Source organism: Mus musculus, chromosome 5, assembly GCF_000001635.26.
Source record: "Mus musculus strain C57BL/6J chromosome 5, GRCm38.p6 C57BL/6J".
Taxonomy (NCBI): domain Eukaryota; kingdom Metazoa; phylum Chordata; class Mammalia; order Rodentia; family Muridae; genus Mus; species Mus musculus.
The window spans coordinates 43,223,733-43,245,804 of NC_000071.6; the positions used below are offsets into that span (position 1 = coordinate 43,223,733).

Sequence of the window (22,072 nt, forward strand, 5' to 3'; positions counted from 1 at the left end):
CAGTAGTTGCACTGCTACCAAGATCGCCATTTACCCGCATGCTGTTTAGTGACTGTTTTTATTTTCATTTCTCAGTTTCCTACCATTGTGCTCACCCAGGTAGCTTTCTAGACCCTCCTCCCCCCCCCCCAAACTACATGGCAGATGATACATATGTCGTTTTCTTTGGTTCTCTTATGTGAACATTTAGACTTGTCAGATACTATAGACCATTCTTTATTTAAATATTCATAATTATCCCCATTTCAGTTGAGATTGTTACTACCCTCCCGATGACAACCCTGAGGTTTGTCATTTATTACCAAATGTATAAGTAATAGAGTGTATGGTAATTGAGTTGTATTTTTGGTTCTACATCCACTGGACAATCCACAACACTGCTTTGGATATGAGCTAAACACAGACTTCAGAAACAACGAAATGCTCCTATATACAATTTATGTCATTATGAAAATAGCTACATGATTTTTCTATATAAGCTTGCTGTTATCCTTCTTGAAAATCAGTCATTTCTTATTGTTATAGGTTATAGTCTTCATATTTAGAATGATTCACGAGTATAAAAGAATTTTAGATGTCCAATAGGTGCCTTCAGACGTTCCTGAAGGGCCCTCTAGGATTCCACAGGAGAGGTGGGGAGTAAACTGGAGTTGACAGTGATGAGGACACACATTCACCAGGACAAGGTCCAGCATCAGTCTTTGCTCAGAATGTTTTCTCTCTACTGTGCATAATCAATCTTTGTACAAATGCCAGGTAGCGATGCTCTCTGCTAAACATGTGGTATGTCCTTCCTTTTTATTGACTATTCATAGCTTCCAAAATAAGCAGGAATTTCCATCTTCTGGGTTTCCTCAGATATTAAAATCAAATCTAATAGATGCAATGCTTTCATCCATATAGAGTCTAAATATTGACTATTTAGTAAAAATGAACCTTTATTTTTCTCTGCATAGAATAATTTAACAATTGAAGGAGAATGCTTTGCAGAATGTAGGGAGAAATGAGAACTAAATGAAATTTATCTAATATATACTGCCAGGGCTCATTCTGCTAATAAGACAAGAGAGAAACGGAAAGGCACATTTGATGAATCTCACTGAGTTGTTGTGGAATACACATTTTGAAAATAAAATGCTTTCTCTAAAGTCACTAGTGCCAACTGTTCTTTAGTCAGTTGTCACTGTGAAGGCTTGAAGTATTAGTCTTTCTATCTTTATTTTATTGTAGAAATAACTGTTAGTTTATTTTCTCCTTTCAAGGTTTTGAAAGCATTTGCTACTTTACAATTATAATCATGTAATATTTATGGGCACACAGTGATGTTATTGCATTAGTTAATCATTGTCAAGTTGACTGGATTTAGATTTATCTGGGAGAGGGGCCATACCTTTGGGTACATCTATGTGGTCATTTCCAGAAAAGATTAATCGAGGGTAAGAGACATTCTCTGAATGCAGATGGTGCCCTCCCATGAGCTGTGAGCCCAGAATAAGAAGAGAAAGACAGCTGAATGACAGCATCCCTGCCCTCCACTTCTTAGCCACTGAGAACTGAAAAGGGGTTCCTTGCCACACATTCATGCCATTCTGATATTCTCTGTGAAGAAGCACATGGGGCCTGAACTATCTGAAAGCATGAGCCAAAATAAGTCCTTCCTCCCTTAAATTGTTTATATCAGGTGTTCTCATTACACTAAGGAGACTATCAGACACAATGATATATACACAATAGAATGAGTCAATCAGGATAGTTAACCCTGCCGTCCCCCTATTTGATTATGATTTCAAGTTGACCTGTAACTTTTACCCTTTACCCATCGGCTCTTCATCTTTCCCTAGCACCTAGCCTCCTGAACTCACATTCTGTTTTCTGCTTTTATGACTTCAGCTGATTTAGATGGACAGTTGAGGTCATGTGGTGTCTAATTTTTATGTGTCCTGCTTGTCTCATCTAGAATAATCTCTTTTAAAGGCTCAATAGCATGCCACTGTGGATATATAACTACATTTTCCCTCTTCATCCATGTGTTCATTGATGGACACTTAGGGCGATTCCCTGGCTTAGCACTGAAATAAAGCTGTAATGAATGTTAAGAGTGTGGCTACGTCCTCAACATTCTGACTTCAAGTCCTTAGGATAGTGGGGACTGCACCTTCATAGCTCAGTGGGAGGATGCTAGGCTGGTATGCACAAGGCTCTGGTTTCGATCACAAAACCAAAACAAAACAAAATATCCTAACCATTGTTTCTAAGTGCAGGCCCATTACTGTGGCTCATTCTTGCTAAGAAATAGTCGTTTCTTTGACTCTACCTGAATTCTACCCAAAGGACCACTTAAGGGAGCAGGACAAAGGGGAAGCAGGTGGCATAAGCCTGGTCTGTGAAAACTTCCCAAAAAAACCAAATTTGTTTCAGAGCTTTGGGTCTGCATGCTGTAATGACAGAACTGTTGTTTGCTCCATCTACTCAAAAGATTTTACCAAAAGAGAAGGGAATAAAAATGGAAATCCCATCTCATTTACATTAGGATTGAGACATATCTGGGTACATTCAGTCTTCCTGCAGCTCTGTTTTACTCAGTATTCTGCATTCACCATGGACTCCACCCATGACCAGTCAAGCAGGACTGTGTTGCATCAAGCCTATTCCAGTTTATTAGGCCAGTTTCAGTCTAGAATCTCACTGTTAATGACTCTCTCTATACAATTAGGGGTGAGGATTGTCATAATTCTTTCAATGACAACACTTCTGCACAACTCTGTAATGCATGTATTTTCAGTTCTATCCCCAAGAGTACTTCTGGGACTAGGATGTCTGCTATAGAGTAGGTATTTGACTTAACTAAGTTACTAGTTTCTGAAAACAAAAATGAATCCATAAGTGAATGAAAACAAAGGACTATGTAAAACATGCCCGCCACCTAAACTATGTATAACCTAATCCAGATGGCCAGACCTTACTTAAAGAGAGAAGACTATAGCAAGACAGCTGCCAGTTACAAAGGAAGAGGGTCTAGTCAGGGTCTGGCAGAACTGCTGCAGGGGGTTGAAGGCCTGTTGCCTGGGTCTGAGCATCAGAGCTAAATGACCAACCTACCTTCAAGGATCTTGTATCGTGTTTGAGAGCTACACGTTCTAATATGGGAAGGATTCTAGACGATTCTGTCAATGAGCTTATATGTGGATGGTGCAACAATTAGAATAAAGCATTTGTTTTGGGTCAGCAAGAAAACATATCCTATTAAGCTTTGATTGTTCTTCTGGCTTGTATGGACTGACTGCTGAATACTCTGTTTTCCTCCATCAGAGGTATGTTAGTACTATGCCCCGTGCATCATTCTGCAAGTGTGCTTTGGGATTCTTTCCTTCCTACCTTGCTTTCTTCCTTTTCTTCCTTTCATCCTTCTTTCATTAGGTTTCATTAGGCAATTACTAACCAGTAAGAACTTATTAAGCACTTGTGATTCAGGTATTGTGACAGCTAATATTACTGTTCAGGTGTCAACTGTTAGAAAAATAATTTTTACACAAGGTGAGAACATAGAAAGAGGCTCAACACTACCACATGGATTCAAGAAGCATAAGGCACCTGAGCCAGTCCCAGAAGGTAAGACAATGTTAGCTACTTAAAGGAAGCAGGGCCATTTCCGAGAGTACCAACCATGTGCAGAAGCAGAGCTGTGGAAGGTACAACTGACTCAAAGGATGGACAGGGACAAGTGGTTAGAGTAAAGACACAAATTGCAAATAAGTTCTTAAGGCTCTACTACACTTCACAAACTTAAATGTGGTACTGAGAAGAATCACAAAGGACTAAGAAGTAACTATTGTTCAGATCCCTAGACAGGTGGTTACAGACAAGGACAAGCTGGCAGGAGTGCAGTTATTTTTCTAGAGCAATAAAAGGAAATGGTTGAGGAGAGGAAGTGGAAAGAAAGGCTAAGATGGTGGGGCAGAGGAAAAAATGTGAAGATAAAGAGCGGAGATGAACTACGACAGCCTTGTCTGAGAAACATGTCTGCAGCAGAACCGACCTCGAGGGTGAGAGAGAGGCGGGTGGAAGAGGATGAGTCATGCTTCCACCTTGGGAAACTGGTGCTGTGATGATGACATATTCCCAGACCACCCAGACCAACTGAGGAGTGTCAGGGTTGAGGGAAGATGTTAGTGTAAGCATGGACACACATTGCATTTCTGTGTCCCAGAACATAAATGTCACAGAAAACTAAATAAACTAAATTAAAACAGGAAGGTGAAAAATATGTCTTTAATCTCAAGGCTAAACAGATTGGAAAATATTAGCCTGTAGATATTTTAAAACAGGTGCATTGATGGGATCATTTAGAGTACGCAGAGGTAAGAGAAACAACATGGAATTCCAGCCTGAAAAGATGCACAGAGAAAAAGGCAGACCGTAGAAATCAAAGGGCTAAAACGTAAGAGGAGATCAGAACCTACAGTTGGAGAGAGAAAGTCTGGAGACTGTCAGTAGAGCAGAAGCTGTCTGTGATCATTTGAGGCTCATTTAACCTTTCTCTCTTAATCCCAAAACAGAAATAATCGGGCTCATGTAAAGGATGAACCTGGCTGCTGGACACCTTATAATGAGAAACAAGCATGTGGAGGCAAGGCACGAGCCGGCATGTGCTGTTCTTCCTGAACTGGCTCAAGGACTCTGGGAGTTAGGTTCAACTCCTCCATTTGCTCAAGCATCTCAATATTCCTATGACTGAAGGCTGATGTTCCAGCTCTAGGCGCCTAGGATTCACGGTTATCTTTTCTCTGCTCAAAAATCCTACGATGCTTTATCTATTTGTTCTTGATCCTACTGATGCCTAGAATTATCTTCGCTTGCTTTGGGATCCTAAGTAGCATTAGTACGGCATTTGGGAAGCTGCTTACAAGCAAATGAAGAATTGAGAGGTACATAGTCCACCATCTCTACCTACCACTGTTATTTCCTATGTGGGTCTTCATCAAAGCAAGGGACCCTTTCTTCAATGCATGTTCTCAATGTATCAGGGCCTTGTTTAGGAAATGAGGCTGCTGGAGTAAACATACCTGATAGTGTATTTTCCCTGTGGGTTTCAGGTCTAATGTATAGGGCAGAAATGTTTGTTAGTAAGTAGTTTGTTAGGCATAGAAAAAAAAAATTACACAGCCTATGAGGAACAGGGAGCCTGAAAGGGGGTGTAATTTTACATCATGTTGGGGTGAGGGGGCAGAGAGGCTAGTACTGAGTAATGAACCTGAGCAGTAGTCAGAATCCTCTAGAGAGCCAGGAAGGATAGAGTAAACATGGTTAATAGAGGGGATGGTTAGATTGGCTTCCCTGATATGGGATGGGTAGTTCAATAATGGCTGTTTGCTGTCTGGAGATGCTGTGAACCTGGTAGTTAGCTGTTTGGTACACAAGGTGAGATGCCATCTCAGCATGCCTAATCTACTTGCTGAAGGTGAGAGAATCCTGGAGAGTTGCTAGTCCCTGTGCTTGTGGGAAGTCTGAAGACACTGGGATGGGGTTTGTGAAAGACAGTAGTCTCATGGCGGGAGCAGGGCAGATACATGCACAAGCATAGGGGGCAGGTGGAAAGCACCCTTCACATCTCTAGAACTCTTTGTATATAGGACACTTCTAGAAGGTACTGCCTACTCTGGGAAAGGGTCTTTGCCCTCATTTAAGCCTTCTAGGAAATACTCTGCTAAGTTTGTCCAGAGCTCTGTCTCTTCATTGATTCCAGGTCCAATCAAGTTGACAACCAAGATTAATCATCACAAGCAGAGACTTAAAATAAGTGAAAGAGAGGCTTAGAAAAGACGGAGTGAGCCTGTTGGTATTAGGGGCTGATACTCTAGACAATGGAGACTGCGAGGTCAATGAGCTAAGAGGACTTGGCCTGATTTGTTTAAAATAATCACCCCATTCTAGGTCAGGAGGAGGTAAGGGGAATCAGGGGGAACCTTTGGTTATTAAAAGCATTCACTTATTCTGAGAAAGTATACTTAATGGGATTGACATGATGTTTTCCATCTTGAAAAGGGCATTTCGACTAATGTTTACAGTGAGATTATAATTTTAGAGTATTGGGAATAGTATACACTGCAGCTCACTCCATCACGTTCTTCCAACTGGAGACTTAGAAGATGAGAATACCGATCTAGGGGAAAAAGAGTGGTGCCCTGGACCAGATTGGTTGTGGTTGGAGTGTTCAGAGGTGAACTCTGGCAATAGCTTAACAGTTGGAGAAGCAGTAAGTTCTGATGATTTATACACGGTACAGATTGGGACATCAAGACTGGCTTCAAGGCTTTTGACCTGAGCAAATGCAATGGCAATTTGAGGTGTCTCTGAGCCATTCGCTTGGACATTTAAATAGGTACCAGTAAAAAGCAGAAGAGGGAGAGTAACCAAAGAGGAAGAACCAAAACTCAAGGGGCTTGGGTTTTGTTTTTCAATGATGGGAAGTGGTGACTGATATATTTTGTGTACCTGGGAGTGTTTCCAAGTGAGCAGAGAGATGATGATAAAAGGGAGGAAGACCTATTGAAGCTAGGACTTGAATAGGAGGGAGTAGGTGTGTCAGTGGAGGACCTGTCCTTAAGCAGGTAGCTAGGCCATCCATTGTAGCAAGTAGGAAAGTCAGGTGTCCATGGACAAAGGCAGACCTCAGGTGACTGCCTTCCTTTCTCAGTGAAAGAAGCAGTCAGGTATGCAGCTAAAGGTAAGACTAGGGGAGAAGTTCTGATAAGAGGTTTAAGATAGAATAGAAAGTACGATAAGGTCTTTTATGACTGTGGCCTTTTGGATTTTGTATCAATATGTATTTATGGATCTTAAGAATTGTGATTTGAACTCATTTGGATACATTTAAGCTAAAAACAGAATTCTTTGCACCCTCCAAGAATAAGGATTGCTTAATAATGTCTTTTAGTTGCACAAACATATGTGGGTTTGGGTGTATATAAAGTGGAAGCAAAAATATACATTTTAGTGCTTGCCCAGGATAGTGGGAGGGAACAAACGAACTGCTTATTTTGACTTAGGTACATCTGAGATACCAAGAAGTACAAATCATATTTAGCTAACAGAGAACAAGGAGTTATCTACATATCTAAGAAGATGGTGCTTATAACATCTAATCTTAGTCTAGCCTGAATCAACCCTTTAATTAATGGTCATAGAGTAAACATATTTTCAGATGAAAACAAGACCATAATATAGACTCCTAAAATCTGAGTTTGGAACCTATTGTAAGGCTACAAGCCCTTCACTTCCAGTACCAGCACCCACCTACACGTTACAGGAAACCTTTCTCTCTGGACATTTTCACACATGAGAAGCTCAGCAACTCCAAAGCTTTAAAAGTCAGAAAAGAACTTCCCCTCCTGTGAAAAATGGGGCCTTCAAAACCCTCTCCGAGGTGTTGAACTTGTGAGTAGAGGACATGGCAGATAGGATTTAGGATCTGTTGCATGGAAAATGAAGTTTGACCTCATGAATAATGACAAACGGGATGGCTCTTGTCCAGTTCAAGAGGGCTGTCAGTCCTTTGAAACAAAACCTTGCACTTAGAGCACTAAGCAGTCTTGTTTGTGTTCAAACACTGGTGCAGAAGGGCATTGAGGAGAATTTCAATAAGGGCTCTCCCTTCTCTGTCCTGGGCATAGACTGAGCTAGGGGGTGCTTACTGAAACTTTTTTCCAATCAAATACACTCTTACTTAAGAAAAAAAAAACACAACTACATCTGTTCTTAAGACTTCGTTGGCCTTAGTTCCTTATTGTATGCTTTATCCCTGTAAAATATATTAATACTATCTAAATCTTTGAGCTAGAAATGGACATTTGGGGAAAGGTTGAGACAGACTGGCATGAAACTTCTGTTGACATCAGCAATTCTCCTGCCCCATCCCCCCAAATGCTTGGATCACAGGCATGGACCTCACTGACACTGATAACTTATTGATAACTTTTAATTCTAATGTATGCTGCCTTTTACATATTGTAATTTAAAGGAAGCACTTTTCCAGATCAATATCTACCTTGTTTGTTAAATATGCTATTGAGATTAACTTTTAAACAACATTCTGCTTATCATGCTAATTTCTGAAGTAAATGAATTTTATAAAATATGTTTTTGGGAAACTTAGCTTATTAATCACACATAGATCTTATAAAGTATTTTCTTTTTGAAGTGCTGTTCTCTTTTTACTGATTATTTGACTTGCATACTTTTGAAATAAGATGAGGAACCAAATTCAACTGACAGGGGCTTCAGAAAGACATCTACCTAACTTCCTTAAGAGACTAGTAAGTTACAACATCATTAGTCCAGTCTGAATCAACTTTCTGCAAACTGTTGAGATTTCAGTAGGTATTTCTGGAATCCATTCAGTAATTTCAGTTTTCTAAGCACCAGGAAAACTTAAAAATAAAAACTAAGAACATACAATTCTTTATTATGTCGTGTGGATCAGTTATCATTGGACTAAACAGTCAAGTGTGGTTTTCTCTGTGTAAAATGTTCCTGTGGGGAGGAATTACACTGGATTAAGTCCCCATCCAGCGCTCCTCTGTCTACATGGAAAGCCTTTCCCCTTCCACTTTACAAGCCTCAACAAGTCCGCTGCTGAGTCACAATCTCCTTTCCCCCCTGATGTGAGAAATCTTTCTCCCTTGAAAATTAATAAAGCTTCGGAAATGTTCCGATGAGAGTCTCCCGGGGGAAGGAAGCCAGAAAGAACTTGTAGAGGAGGAGTCCGGCACCCCTGGGTTGTGGTGACAGCGCACCCAGGGCTTGCAGCAGCGGGGCCAGGAGGAGCTGGTCTCAGAACCTACTCAGAGCTCTCCTGCGCGAGTAACCACGCAGAGCCCTGTCGGCTCCCAGACTTTGTTCCCCTTGCTGAAGTGGAAATGTTTGCTGCAAAAGGCGCCGGTGTTTCGCGTTTTACTCTTAAAAAACAAACAAAAAAAAATGCCTTCCAGCGGTGGCAAGGGTGGGTGACAGCACGCGCGGCTCGCACCCGACCACAGAGCATGGGACCTTCTAGAGTCCTGCAAGCTTAGCGCCCTAGTCCTGCTAGCAGGTCTGGGACAGCGGCACTTCACGTGACCCCAGGGGCTGGGACAGGGCGGGGCCTGAGGAGGGGGCGCGTGCGACAGGGGACAGGAGGGGCGGTTGCCCAGGAACCGTCCGCAACGCCCGCGCGTGCTCGCCTCCGTGCGCACGCGCACGGTGCTCGAGACCCATTAGCCGTCTCCCCAACTTCCACCGGCTTTTTTTTCACCCCCTTGGGCTCCATTCAAGGTCCTGGACTGAGGGACGCGCCGCGCGCGCCCGCTGCCTCGCAGGGTCCACAACGCACGCTAATGAGGGGCGGGGCGGGGCGAGGCCGGCGGCGGCGGCGGCGGCGCGCTCGCGCGTGCCAGGGCGCGCGACAAGGGGCGGCGCGATTGTGAGGTGGCTGCTGACGCACGTTCCGGGGTTCTTAAGCGGCGAGGGCGGCGGCGGCCGAGGCAGCGGCGGTGGTGCCGGAGCCGGTTCCGGGAGGCGGCGGTGGCCTCCGTGAGGGGCGGCGGGGCCCCAAGTCGGTGCCCCGGCTCAGTCACAGTGTCCCTTTCCCATTGACCCCATCCTTCCACCACGGCCGCGCCGCCACGGCTCCCGGGGCTTTCTAGGCGGGGCAGGGGACGGGGTGCGTCTCCTGCCGCGGCCGCCGGCCTGATAAATGCGGGACTTCGGGTTCGGGGTGCTGCACACTGCCCTGCTGCGCAGCGGCAGCCCACGATCCTCGCCCGGCGGCAGCGCCTACCGGCCCTTCGCCGCCGGGCCGCCCGCCACGCCCTTCGGCCCGCTGTCGCCGCCGCCGTTGCCTGTCACCGGCTTCTCCGAGGCCGCCTCCCCCTTCGCCATCCCCTCGGGCGGCGGCGCGGCCAGCTCAGCCGCAGCTTCCTCTTCCTCCCCGCTCGTGGCGCATCCCCAGGCCGTGCAGGATGAGCTACTGCTCGGGCTGACACAGCAGCCGACGAGGCCGCTCTCGGGGGCGGCGGCCGCAGAGCAGCTCCCCAGCCACCACCCCGGCGGCGGCACGAACGCGGGTGTGACCCACCTCCTCCCCTCCCAGGACTTCAAACCGAGTCTGCACCACCCCTCCTCCTCCTCCGCCTCCTCCTGCTGCTGCTGCCGCACCTCCTCCCCGCAGGACTTCAGTAAGCGGCAGCAGCAGCAGCTGAGCAGCCAGAAGAGGAAAGAGTTGAGCCCGCCACACCGTCCCCACCCTCCGGACGCGAAGCCGCCGCCGCCGCCGCCGCCGCTCCACTGCCCCGGCCGCTTCAGCCCAACACCGCCAACGCCGCCACCACCGCCCGGGCCGCTCCTGCAGTCGGCGCCGCTCGCCCAGCGCTCTCAGCCGTTCAGCCTCCCGCACACGCAGCACCTCCCGCCGCAGGACTTCGCCCAGCGGCAGCGCCCGGTCGACCTGCCCCAGCTCCCGCAGCTCCCGCCCTCGCCGCCCGCAGCTCCGCGGCGCCGCCACGGAGGCGCGGGAAGCCCTCGCCAGACCCCGGCCGCGGGCGAGGGCAGCGCCGCCGAGCCCCCCAATGCGGGCTTGCCCCCCTCGACGCCGCCGGTGAACCCCGCGCCGGGCTCCATGGAGTCGCCCAACCACCCTCTGCTCAACAGCCCCAGCACCCTCCTGCCCGGCGCGGCGCTCGGCACCAGCGCCTTCAGCAGCCTGCAGAGCCCGGACCTGCCGCACCCCGGCGGCGGCGGGGGCGGGGGACCCCCCGGAGGGGGAGGCGGCTCCGCGTCTCCCCCACCGCTGCCCGGCTTCGGCACCCCCTGGTCGGTGCAGACCGCGTCGCCGCCGCCGCCCCAGCCTCCGCCGGCGACCCAGCAGCAGCCACCCCAGCAGCCGCAGCCGCCCCAGCAGCCGCCGCAACCACAGCCCCCGGGCTCCTCGGCTGCCACCCCGGGCAGCGGCGGCGGCGCGGGCGGCTCTCTGAGCGCCATGCCGCCGCCCAGCCCGGACTCGGAGAACGGCTTCTACCCCGGGCTGCCATCGTCCATGAACCCGGCCTTCTTCCCGAGCTTCTCGCCGGTGTCGCCGCACGGCTGCGCGGGGCTCAGCGTGCCGGCCGGCGGTGGCGGCGGCGGCGGCGGCTTCGGCGGCCCGTTCTCTGCTCCCACGGTGCCCGCGCCGCCCGCCATGAATTTACCTCAACAGCAGCCGCCGGCGGCGGCGCCGCAGCAGCCGCAGAGCCGGAGGTCACCCGTCAGCCCGCAGCTGCAGCAGCAGCACCAGGCTGCCGCAGCCGCCTTCCTGCAGCAGAGGAACTCGTACAACCACCACCAGGTAAGGCGTGCGCGGTGGGAACAGGAGCCGCCAAGCCCCCTCGAACGCCCCGGGCGCTCCGGCTTGGCGGCGGACCCGGGGTCGGGGCAGCACTCTCGGGAAGGCGGGCGGAGAGTGAGCAGCTAGGGCTGGGTCCTTCCCCGGGGTGACCGAGGGGACCAGAACTGGGGTTGTTCCCTTCTGGAGTTTGTCCTGAGCTGGGCTAATGAAGCCGAGGCGGCACCTGCAGCCGCACCCGCGGGCTGTCAGAGCTGGGAGGAACTGTCAGTCTGCGCGCGGCGGGCGGCCGCGGGCTGGAGTGCTCTCGACTTCTGCTCTTTTTAATGTTTGGTCACATCTTGAAGGGTTGAAGACCCAAGGCGCCCTTGAATCTAGGTTTTAATGTGTTTCCTCCTAGATGTCTCGACATGGGTGTGTACCGGAATCAGGGGGTATGCGGTATCATGAAATGACACCAAGCAGGCGCTTGGCTACTCTGTGTCCTTTCTGACTCAGGATGTTTTCTGTTATTGCCCCCAACCCGGACTCCGCCCAAGGCAGATTTTGGGTGGCCGTTGAGTTCGCTGATGTTGAGAGTTTCCTTGACCTTTAGTGGGGATAGCATTTATTATGGTGATCATTCGAAATCCAATGTCAAGATGAGGGATTGTCATGGAACCAAAATTTGACCTTAACTGGTTCTTCTCATAACTTTTCTGTTGACCAAAGTTTTCAAGAATGGATGCTGATTAAATTAACCAACGTCACAGTTAACAGTCTATCGAAATTAACCCAAGTAAAAGTTAACAGATTTGTTGGATTGTCTTTTATGCCCCAAGAATGGGGAAATATCAACTTTTGAAGTAATACACAATTTCCCATGGCTTATATGAGCAACTGTCTTTTGTGTGTCGGACTCTTCTCTTTTTAACTACAAGTTTGCCATTGAAATTGATAAATAATTTTGAATTCCCACAGTCAAAATAGAACGTTAGCAGGACATACTGCCGTGATTTGTATTTAACTGTAGTGTGCTCCAATAAACAAAAAGAAATGGGTTTTACCTTGGACTGTAAGAGGTCACACGGCTTTCATATGGAATTTTAGGTCACTGGAGAGGAACTTTGAACTGTGAGTCATTTAGTAGGCAAAATAAGGCCCTAGTGCACTGGGTAATTGTGCCTTGGCTCCTGGGCTGTGCTTTTCAGCTATGAGGACGGAGGAGGCTGTGTTTGCATGATTAAATTAGCATTTAAAACCCTGTAGTAGCATCCATTATCAAGGTTTTAAAATTTTCTTAAAGGAAACGTTTAACTTTATGATTACCATATTTATTGGGTTTTAGAAAGTCATAATCTATATTTCCACTGTCTAAATATTCCCAGAAAAATTTAGCCTTAGTTTATCGACAGTACAAATACTAGCAATTCCCAGGTCCTTTTAAAAAATGTACTGTGAATTTTCCATGTTTCGATGACTTAACTTGTCATCGACTCTATATTTGAATATAATTTGCTTTTGAATGTCAATGAACTTAACAGAGACTTGCCTTAAGATTACTAAAAATAAGCAAAGCCTGTGGTTGTTTATTGTGTATCTCAGTGGATCCACCTATGGGTAGCATCAGATAATTGCTTAGCAGTTCAAGGATAATTAAGTGAAAAAAAGAAAAGAAAACTGGAATAAAATACCTTAAAAGTTAAATTAACAATTCAGGAAAATGAAGTTGGGTTTTTTGTTTTGTTTGTTTGTTTGTTTGTTTGTTTCACCCTGTATTGACGTGTCCCTTAAAGGCATCTTCAATTCATTCTTAATGTTACCACTGTTTTTTGTTTTGTTTTGTTTTCCCAGAGTAGCCCAAACTGTTTAGAAAGCCTAAGGTCTAAAAAATTTGCTCCCATAGCTGAGGTCATTAAGAACATTTAACTAATACTAATTTAACGAGTAGAATATTGGTTACTTTAAGGATTTTCAAAGCTAACTGCAGCTTCAAAGTATATTTTTAGTAACTATCACAAGACATCACTGCTTTAGTAGATAGGAGGGTGAAAACTTCCCTAACTCGAAGTAAACAAGATTTCAAATAGCAAGATGGGAAGATTTCTTTTTGGAAGCCCCTTAAGAAATATTCTATTGGCTTTTGCGTTTCTTTCTTTATGGTCTCATTAAATTCGTGGTTCTAAAACTTAAATTATACGCTCTCTAAGGGCTGTAATTTAAATAGATATATTTTCCTCAGCCTCTTCTGAAACAGTCTCCTTGGAGCAACCATCAGAACAGCGGTTGGGGCACTGCGAGCATGTCCTGGGGAGCAATGCACGGCAGAGATCACCGCAGGAGCGGCAACATGGGGATCCCAGGGACTATGAATCAGATATCTCCGCTGAAGAAGCCGTTCTCGGGTAATGTTATAGCACCACCGAAATTCACTCGCTCTACTCCATCACTGACTCCAAAATCTTGGATTGAAGATAATGTGTTCAGGACAGACAACAATAGTAACACACTCTTACCCTTACAGGTAAGAATGGTATGTAAATATCCTCATTTCTAATGTTTATCTTTCAAAATAGGAAGTGGGGTGGTTGGAGGCATCAGTAGCCGTATAGGAAGATTAACAAAATTAATGTTCTAATTTTTAAGCATATCATTTAATTATTAGAGGGTAAAATACACAGAGGAAACAAAGAATTTCTCTGTAAATACACAATGAATGGAAATAAGCTTCCAAACATTTTAAAAAACTATGTTTCTCTCATACAGATTGAAGCCTTTAACTGGCAGTTCCTTAAAAGTGCTTGTTGTCTATTTCTAAATAGACAAGCAAAAATTGTCTTTCCGATTATATAGCCAAGATAAAAAAATTGTAACTGCAGTTGTGCATAGGTTTTTCTGTGGTCAGCTGTGTACATGTTAGATTATTCTTAATACTGCTGTGATTGTGGTACAAAAATATTAAGACTCTGAATCTAATTTAAATTACCTCACTGGTTCAGTGACTATAAATATAGACATATGTGTATATGTGATTTTTTTTCCAACTGATGATGGCCTAATAATATTAATGGAAATCATTTTTCCAGAACTGTTAATATTTTGTGATTCTTGCCAATGAGATTCAGTTTTTCTCAAAACTGTTAAGAGGATGAAACAAAAATTTAAGATAGTTTGATTGTTTTTCATTTCTATTTTTCTTTTTCTTGGGTGGGATGGGGAAGAGAACTGCTCATTTCTGATGCAAACTTCTATGCTATTGAAGGTGAGATCTAGTTTGCAGTTGCCAGCTTGGGGCTCAGATTCACTCCAAGATAGTTGGTGCACTGCAGCCGGAACATCCAGAATAGACCAGGTAGGCTGCACAGTAGTGTATGTTTCTCAGGATCGCGGCTAGGAGTTTAGTATTTACATTATGAGTAGGAGTGAACACTTGCGTTTCACTTATGCCATTTAAGCATATGTCGGAGATTATTAAAGCAATTTGAGTTTTTCAATATCGTTTGATCTAAACTCTTCAATATGTTTCTGTTCAAATTTAAAAGATTTGTAGTCATATTTTGAAATCATAACAAATGTGTTTATTACAATGAGTTATATATCCAAGAGCACCTGACTTTAAACATCATTCAAACTAAACAGATACTGTCTTTCTTTCAGAATTATCTGCATTTAAAATACAGCCTCATATGTTTATTTAACATCCAGCTTTACATTTAATGTTTTAAGAAATCTTCCAGTCAATGTTTGTCATGAAGTTTGATGCATTTGTTTTGCAGTATATCTCTGAATAGCTCCTTTTTTTTATTGTTTTTTAAACTTTTATAAAAAAGCCTTATAGCATAGTATTTTTACTCTACATTTTATTATTGCTTTTATCCTACAACTTATCTTCAGTATATTTGTGATTTAGAATGCTAAATCTGTCTTTCTGCAGACTGAATTTGAGTGTATACCGGTCCCAGGTGATGAGGATTAATAAAGGAGGGCGTAGAAACCTCAGGTCTTACATAAGAGGGAGGGGCTTTTCCTATAGATCCCAAGTCTGACCTTCATTTGTAAGTTAAGTGAGTGGATCTTTGTAATCCATAGCTAAGGCTCTTCCTCAAGGAATGTAGCAGCGTGAACTGATTTTTACCAAGATTAATAACAAGACATTTTATAGCTAGCCTTCCAATCTGGAGGACTAATGCTAACTTGAGTAATCAGTCACTAGCTACTGCTGTAGACCAGCCCTGCTTCTTTATCAAAGTTGTCCTGCCAGGCTCTCAGCATAAAAATAGTGGTTATCTTGCGGTTTTCAGCTTGCTGTCTTGTGAATGTAAACTCGCCACTCAACTGCTTCTGCTTCTCTTTCACTCAGTCCCAGTTCACTTGTGTTTGGGTAGCAGTGTCTTAAATCTGTGATTGCTGTAAAGAAGTTAGGTAGAGAGAGAAAAGTGATTGTAATTATTTTGAAGGTGGGAAGGGAAATAATGTTCAGAGACGAAGTGTAAGTACAAAAGCAGTGGGCCCTGGGACCAGCATACAAGCAGCCTTTACAAGTGTGGGGTGAGGGGTAGGCTTGAAGTGTTGAGTTGAGCCCTTGCCACTAGAGTAGACAGAGGTGACAGTGAAAGGGACATCTTTAGACTCACTTCTGGGACTGAGGGACTGACTCTGGCCTTCCTACTTAGGCTTCCAAGCAACGTGCCTCTTTATAACTTGGGATTTTACAAGCAACGTGCCTCTTTATAACTTGGGATTTTAGATAGGTTCCCCCCCCCCTCCAATTTTGGCACTTAAAGATATACTTTCTGGGAAACTGCTGAGCAATTAGTGTTTGTACAGAAGTGCTGTGATGCTGTGATGGCGAGTTCAGTGGTGGATGAAAATAGATGACTGATGGGAATATAAGTGATTTGGAAGGCAAGGCAATCCAAACCTGAGTCATCTTCTTACCTGTATTCTTTACCACTGGTTATGGCTTTTATCTCTAGGTCATAGCCTCGTCTATAAAGAAGGACCTTGAATTATACCGTGCAAAACCTTTGTAGGCCAACTCTTACACAGCCTCTGATCTGTTTGGCCTTTTCTTTTTTTCCCTGGTCTCCCAGTTCTCCTAACACTGACTGTATTGCTTTTTCAAAATATATAACAGGCTTGGGAGACTAAAGCCTTGAATTCAGACAATGCAAATATATATATAACCTTATTGCCTTCTTTAAGTAGTCAGTCATTATACTTCTTTTCTGTTTCTATCTTTCCATAAAAGCGTGTAGTGTTTGGAGTTCTAGAAAACACAACAGAGGCTAGGTAAACTGACACTGGTAGCTCAAAATAAATGTGAAGTAACTCCTCAGTATTCAGAAAGATTAAAATATTTAGAATGATCAATTATGTTAATATCAGAGCTAGTTTTTATTTTTGTGATCATACACTTTTTATTAACAAGTACATTATTTTAAACAATGTAACTTATTTCCTTTAGTCTGAAATGAATCAGGTCTACACTAAAATAAATTACAGACCTAATATCTTAATTAAGGATGCTTCAGCCATGACCTACAACAAGATTTGAACATGTAATTGAATGGAAGAAATATTTTCAAAGGTTAATTTATGTCATTTGTTTCAAGTAAAATTTTATGGATTGATGTTTTTGTTTTTAATATTTTTATGGGAAAACTTCAAATTTAAAATATTTTTAAAGCACATGTAAATTATGTCCACTACTGACTTTAAAAATTATTGTCAGTTTTTTTTTTAGTGTGTGTATGTATGCATGTGTGTAAGGTGTGTGCACATATGCACATGAGTGTATGCATGTGTGTAAGGTGTGTGCACATATGCACATGAGTTATGCATGTGTGTAAGGTGTGTGCACATATGCACATGAGGATGAAGAGGTGTCATCCCTTGGAATTGGTGACCAATTAGGCAAGGATGACTGGCCAGTGAGTCCCAGGCACCCTCCTTCCTCTACCTCCCAGCTTGGGGATCATAAGAACTCTCCACCATGACAGATTTTGCATGGGTTTGGGGGTTGTACCTCATGCTTGTGAGGCAAGCACCTAACCAACTGAGCTACCTGCCCGGTCCCCTTAGTAGATCTCTCTACTGACTTCTCTCAAGCTAAGCTTTCTTCTTTGTTTTTGAGAGTAAGCTGCTACTTTATAGCTCAAGCTGGTCTTAACTTTGAGGTGTCCCTGCCTCTATCTCCTGAGAACTGAAACTATAGTAGATGTGCCCAAAATCCATAAATTTGAGAATGCTTTTACCATTTAGTAAGAAATCATGCTTAAAACTGTAACTTATTAATTTCCTCAAAATAGAATTTTCACTGAGATTTTTTTTAGAAAGTATGTTCATTTGTAAATACGTAAAATGTTTTAAATGTTTTAAATCAGAGTCAATTTCCTTTTAACTAAGGTTATTTATTGTTCACTTTTGATATGTGTCACTTCTGCAGTACATCCTGAGAAACCTATCAATATATATTGGTCTGCAGCCTGCTGGGCCGTTTTCAGTGCTGGATATTTACTGTACATCCTGGATATTACCTTGAATTAATTGGAAATATTTTTTACAAATCAAACATCCAAAATGATATAATGTAAAATAAATCACAATTTGAAGATCTTGTTTTAGGAAAATATGTCACTTGACTCTTTTGTGAGCTCTCCTGAGAATCAGTGTGTGATAGGAGAGTAAGGCCAGCGTGTCATGACACAGTGGCCTTACTGCAGGGACCCTGAACTTCAGAAAACAGAGAGCTTTAAACTCACACATGGCCAACAGAGAAGAAGAATGCTTTTTCCCAACTGTGTTTGAGCAGTGGGTGCTTTCCCAGGGTGTTTACTGCCTTAACTTTAAAGTTAAAATATAATATGCCTGCCTTTTTCCCCATACAAGCTTGTGGCTAGTGTATGGGTAAAGAAAGATAGTAGCATAAACAATAGACTTTAAGAAGCAACGATAGGTTTTTCAGTTATTCTATTTTTATCTTCTTACTATGGGGCTCTATTGCCTTATTTCTGTAAAACGCCACTTAATTTATTACCAGGTTGTTTTTGTACTGTAGAAAAGATGCTTTATGGATTTGTCCCCAGAGTCTAATGTTCTGAAACGTCTTAGTGACTTTCAAATAGCCATGCAGTGATAACTATAAGATGCATTGCCACGACTTTCTGTATTTGTTAGTCTGTCAGGATTGCTGTGTGCATCTTTTATTGCTGAATTGCCTCGTCTTCCTTATAGTTTTAAACTGGTGACAATTTAGTTGAGTAAATCTTTTACTTAGTATCCTTATCTTAGAAGGGCACATCTTTGTTTTATAGCCGAATGTTCATCATTAAATGTGATTTGTTTTAAACTGTCTCTTGAAAAGAATAGTTCTCAACTATAACATGGATCCATTCAGTAGCTAGAAATTCATTTGCTAGCAAAGCTGTTTTGGTATTTGATACTTGCCCCAGTTTAATCACTTAGCAGGTTCAGGAGAGGGTTGGATTTAGTCCTTTATAATTACCATTTTAATAGTAGTCTTTCCACTCAAACAGCTCAACTTACATATTTTATAGAGATTTTATGGCAGAGATAAAGAAGTACTTAACAGACATTTGAGAGCTAGATGTGTGATTAGAAGGAACCCAGCTTTAATTACTTTCGAAGTTTAGTGGTAGGATCCGGAAACACAAACACATTCCTTGCACACACTGTAGGGTAGAAACAGAGTCAGTGGGAATGAAGACAGTAGTAACTGTGTTGGTCTTGTTTGCACAAAGGCCATCTTCTTCTTCTTTCTTCCACTTTATGTCATTTATTGTTATAGTACTTTTGCTTTTTTTCTACAATTTTAAGTGGCCTATAGGCACCATTTACTCTGACATGGTCATTTTCTAGAAGATGGAGACAGAGTATAAAGAGGTTCTGTGGTGTAGAGGATCATAAAGCTTAATGCTGTTTATAATGTCTGGCCAGTAGCTTCACTGTTACCTAAGAACTGCTGAATAAGACCCAGGAAAGGTGCACCAGTGTGTACTAACCTGCCTTTCATCGAGTTCTGACACATGTTCAGTTCTGGATAGCACTGCTATATTTCATTATTCTCTTTGTTTTGCCCCGCCCCCCCCCTTACCAAGTTCACTTGTTCTAGTGAAGAGTGTTGTAGATGGGTATGTTGTATGTTGAGGATCTTTCAGTTAAAGCTCACTCATTGGGTGGTGCTTGGTGATAAAGTTAGAACATGAGCCTCCTCTCTAGCGTCTTTGCATCATTCAGTGTTACTCCTCACCCTTCCTAATTCCTTGAGAGCACCTTGTTTAGTCTGCTGTGCTGCTTCTGGCTCCCTAGCTTTAAAAAGCATACAACCCTAGTTAAACATCAAAGGGGAATACATAAACAAACCTATGTTTCTCTTTAGCTCTCTAAAGACCTAGATCTGAATGTTTGTTGGTCCCAATGGAAAATGATGAAAGCTATAAACCTTTTTTTTTTTAAGAAAATAATATGTGTAAATTACCTATGGGTACATAAAATCCTAGAGACTTATAGTGTCACTTGAAATGTGGATCCAGGTTAATCAGTGCTGTATCAATTTTGAGAGTTTGGGATGATCTATCCTGCCTCCCCCATGTGTGCATGAATTTGTGCATTTGTGTATATAGCATACAGTTGGTGGTGGCATTGACATATTTTGGGAAAAGACTTCCAGACTCTTTGGAGGATATGGGCCTTAGCATGTTTAGCTAGTTTCCCATATATTTCATTCCATATTCATTGAGTATGTGTATATATATATATATATATATATATATATATATATATATATATATACTTACATATATAGGCACCAGAGCTTTCAAGCAAGCAAGGGATTGTGCTTTGAGCAAACAAGGCTACTGACAGTACAGAAGGCAGTTCTCAGTTGGGGATATGGGAATGTGAGCACCTTTCCTCTCCCTCCTTTTGCCTGCCTGCCTTCTGCAGTGGAGCTGGGAGAGGGAAAATTGTAAACTGTGGAAGCACTTTGGTGAGTGAGAGTTGAGTGTAAACACACTAGACATTCATCCTTTTTTCTGATACTAGTGTCTTACAGAGTTCAGTGTATAGGATGTTTATGCATTCATTGTTTTACAATTTAGATGACTAAGTCACTTCTAAGTATCTGATAGATGTTTAAAGTGTGGTGCAATTGTTAAATTCTTCTCCAAGATAATTATTTTCCAAGTGCTTTTATCTGCCTTCCTAAACATGAGAAAAATGTGAAGCAACTGAAAATGTGTTTTTGTGCATAATATTTATAAAAATGATCAGAGATTATTTCACTGCATTCAGTTAATACTGCCAATGAAATTACATTAATTTTTATATATTTTAGAGGTGAATGTGTTTTAAGTATCAGTATTTTCTTGGGATACAAGTTAAATGATAATGTATTAATAAATTGTTCCATTTTATGTGAGAAAGATTATATTATATAATATTTTTAACTTTCTTTAAGATTACATAGATCTTATATCTTTTCTTTTTCTGTCTTCCAGGATCGAAGTAGAATGTATGATAGCTTGAATATGCACTCTCTGGAAAATTCCCTTATTGATATCATGAGAGCAGAGCACGATCCTCTCAAGGGTAGGTAGCATTTTATAGCTTCGATTTCATATACATATTGGTTTGACTGCTTATGGAAAATTAGCACTTATATATAAACTAACTGATAAATGAAGAAATTTCATTAACATTCTTACTTCATGCGTGTAATTTTTCTGTCACTTGTCTGTTTTATAGTGGTAAAAATCTTGTAATTGAATCACCTTGAGGAAAGAGAGGTATTAGTTGTCTACGTTTTAGCTAAAGTTTCTATTGCTATGATAAAATATCATAGTCAAAACAAGTTGGGGAGGAAAGCATTTATCTTAGAACTTTAGTACATCACAAGGGGAGTCAAGACAGGAACTCAGGACAAGAACCTGGGCGGCTGGATCAGAAGCAGAGACCTTGGGATAGCACTGCTTGCTTGCTTGCTTCTCATGGCTTGCTCAGCTTGCTTTCTTATACAATCCAGCACCTCCTGCCCAAGGATGACACCATCAATAATGGGCTGGGTCCACCCAATCCATCAATCCATCAATCGATCAATCAGCAAATTTATGGAGGCATTTTCTCAATTGATTCCCTATTGTCACATGAGTCTAGCTTGTGTCAAGGTGACAAATCAGTAAGTAGCCAGCAGAGTAGTGTATTGTGAATTTACTAGTATACTAACTGTTGTGTCTAGTTCAGAACTCCTCCTTGGCTCAGAATCATGAATTTTTTTTTTAAATCTGAAGTTTTAATCTAGAAAGGTAATTTTCTTAGAAATGTTTGCCCCACGAACAACTTTTTGTTGCCAAGTAAGTTGATAACAGCAATGGGATGTCTAAGAATCTTACTTGAGTCCTTTTGTCTTCCTAATCCTGTCATTTTAAGGACTGTGCTATTGTTGGTATACACTAGTGACAGTTCCTCAAATTAATAAGGTTATGCTTTGGATTTTTTCATTGTTTTCTTATGGGTTTTGTTGTTGATCTTTGCCTCATATATTTTTAGGCTCTCTGTATGAGGTCTTGTTCTTTTTCAAAATGAGTATTGCTTACCTCGGGTCTTCCATTTCAGAATAGAGTTTACACTGGGCGTGGTGGCACATGACTCAGGAGACTGAGGCTGGAAGATCACCAGTTCACTGCCAGCCTGAGCTAGGTAGCAAGACTGTCTCAAAGT

General features: G+C 42.9%; 1 protein-coding gene and 1 long non-coding RNA gene across 9 annotated transcripts in view; one reads left to right on the top strand and one right to left on the bottom strand.

Annotated features, from left to right (window-relative positions):
- The window catches only part of Gm7854 (predicted gene 7854), an 83,669-nt gene extending 72,047 nt beyond the window's left edge, over positions 1-11,622 (bottom strand). Inside the window, exon 1 of the long non-coding RNA NR_028417.2 lies at positions 11,220-11,622. This is a non-coding gene — a long non-coding RNA (predicted gene 7854). The remainder of the gene's footprint in view (positions 1-11,219) is intronic.
- The window catches only part of Cpeb2 (cytoplasmic polyadenylation element binding protein 2), a 64,376-nt gene continuing 43,920 nt past the window's right edge, over positions 1,617-22,072 (top strand). For 2 of the 8 annotated variants that reach the window (NM_001368806.1, NM_175937.4), the window contains exons 1-4: positions 9,521-11,356; positions 13,575-13,856; positions 14,595-14,684; positions 20,854-20,944. In NM_001368806.1, the coding sequence (NP_001355735.1) occupies positions 9,731-11,356; positions 13,575-13,856; positions 14,595-14,684; positions 20,854-20,944 (2,089 nt within the window). In that variant the 5' untranslated portion in view covers positions 9,521-9,730. Of the gene's footprint in view, positions 11,357-13,574; positions 13,866-14,594; positions 14,685-20,853; positions 20,945-22,072 lie in introns of all 8 variants that reach the window. The other 6 variants (XM_006503929.3, NM_001368805.1, XM_006503931.3 and 3 more) reach the window with 6 other exon arrangements.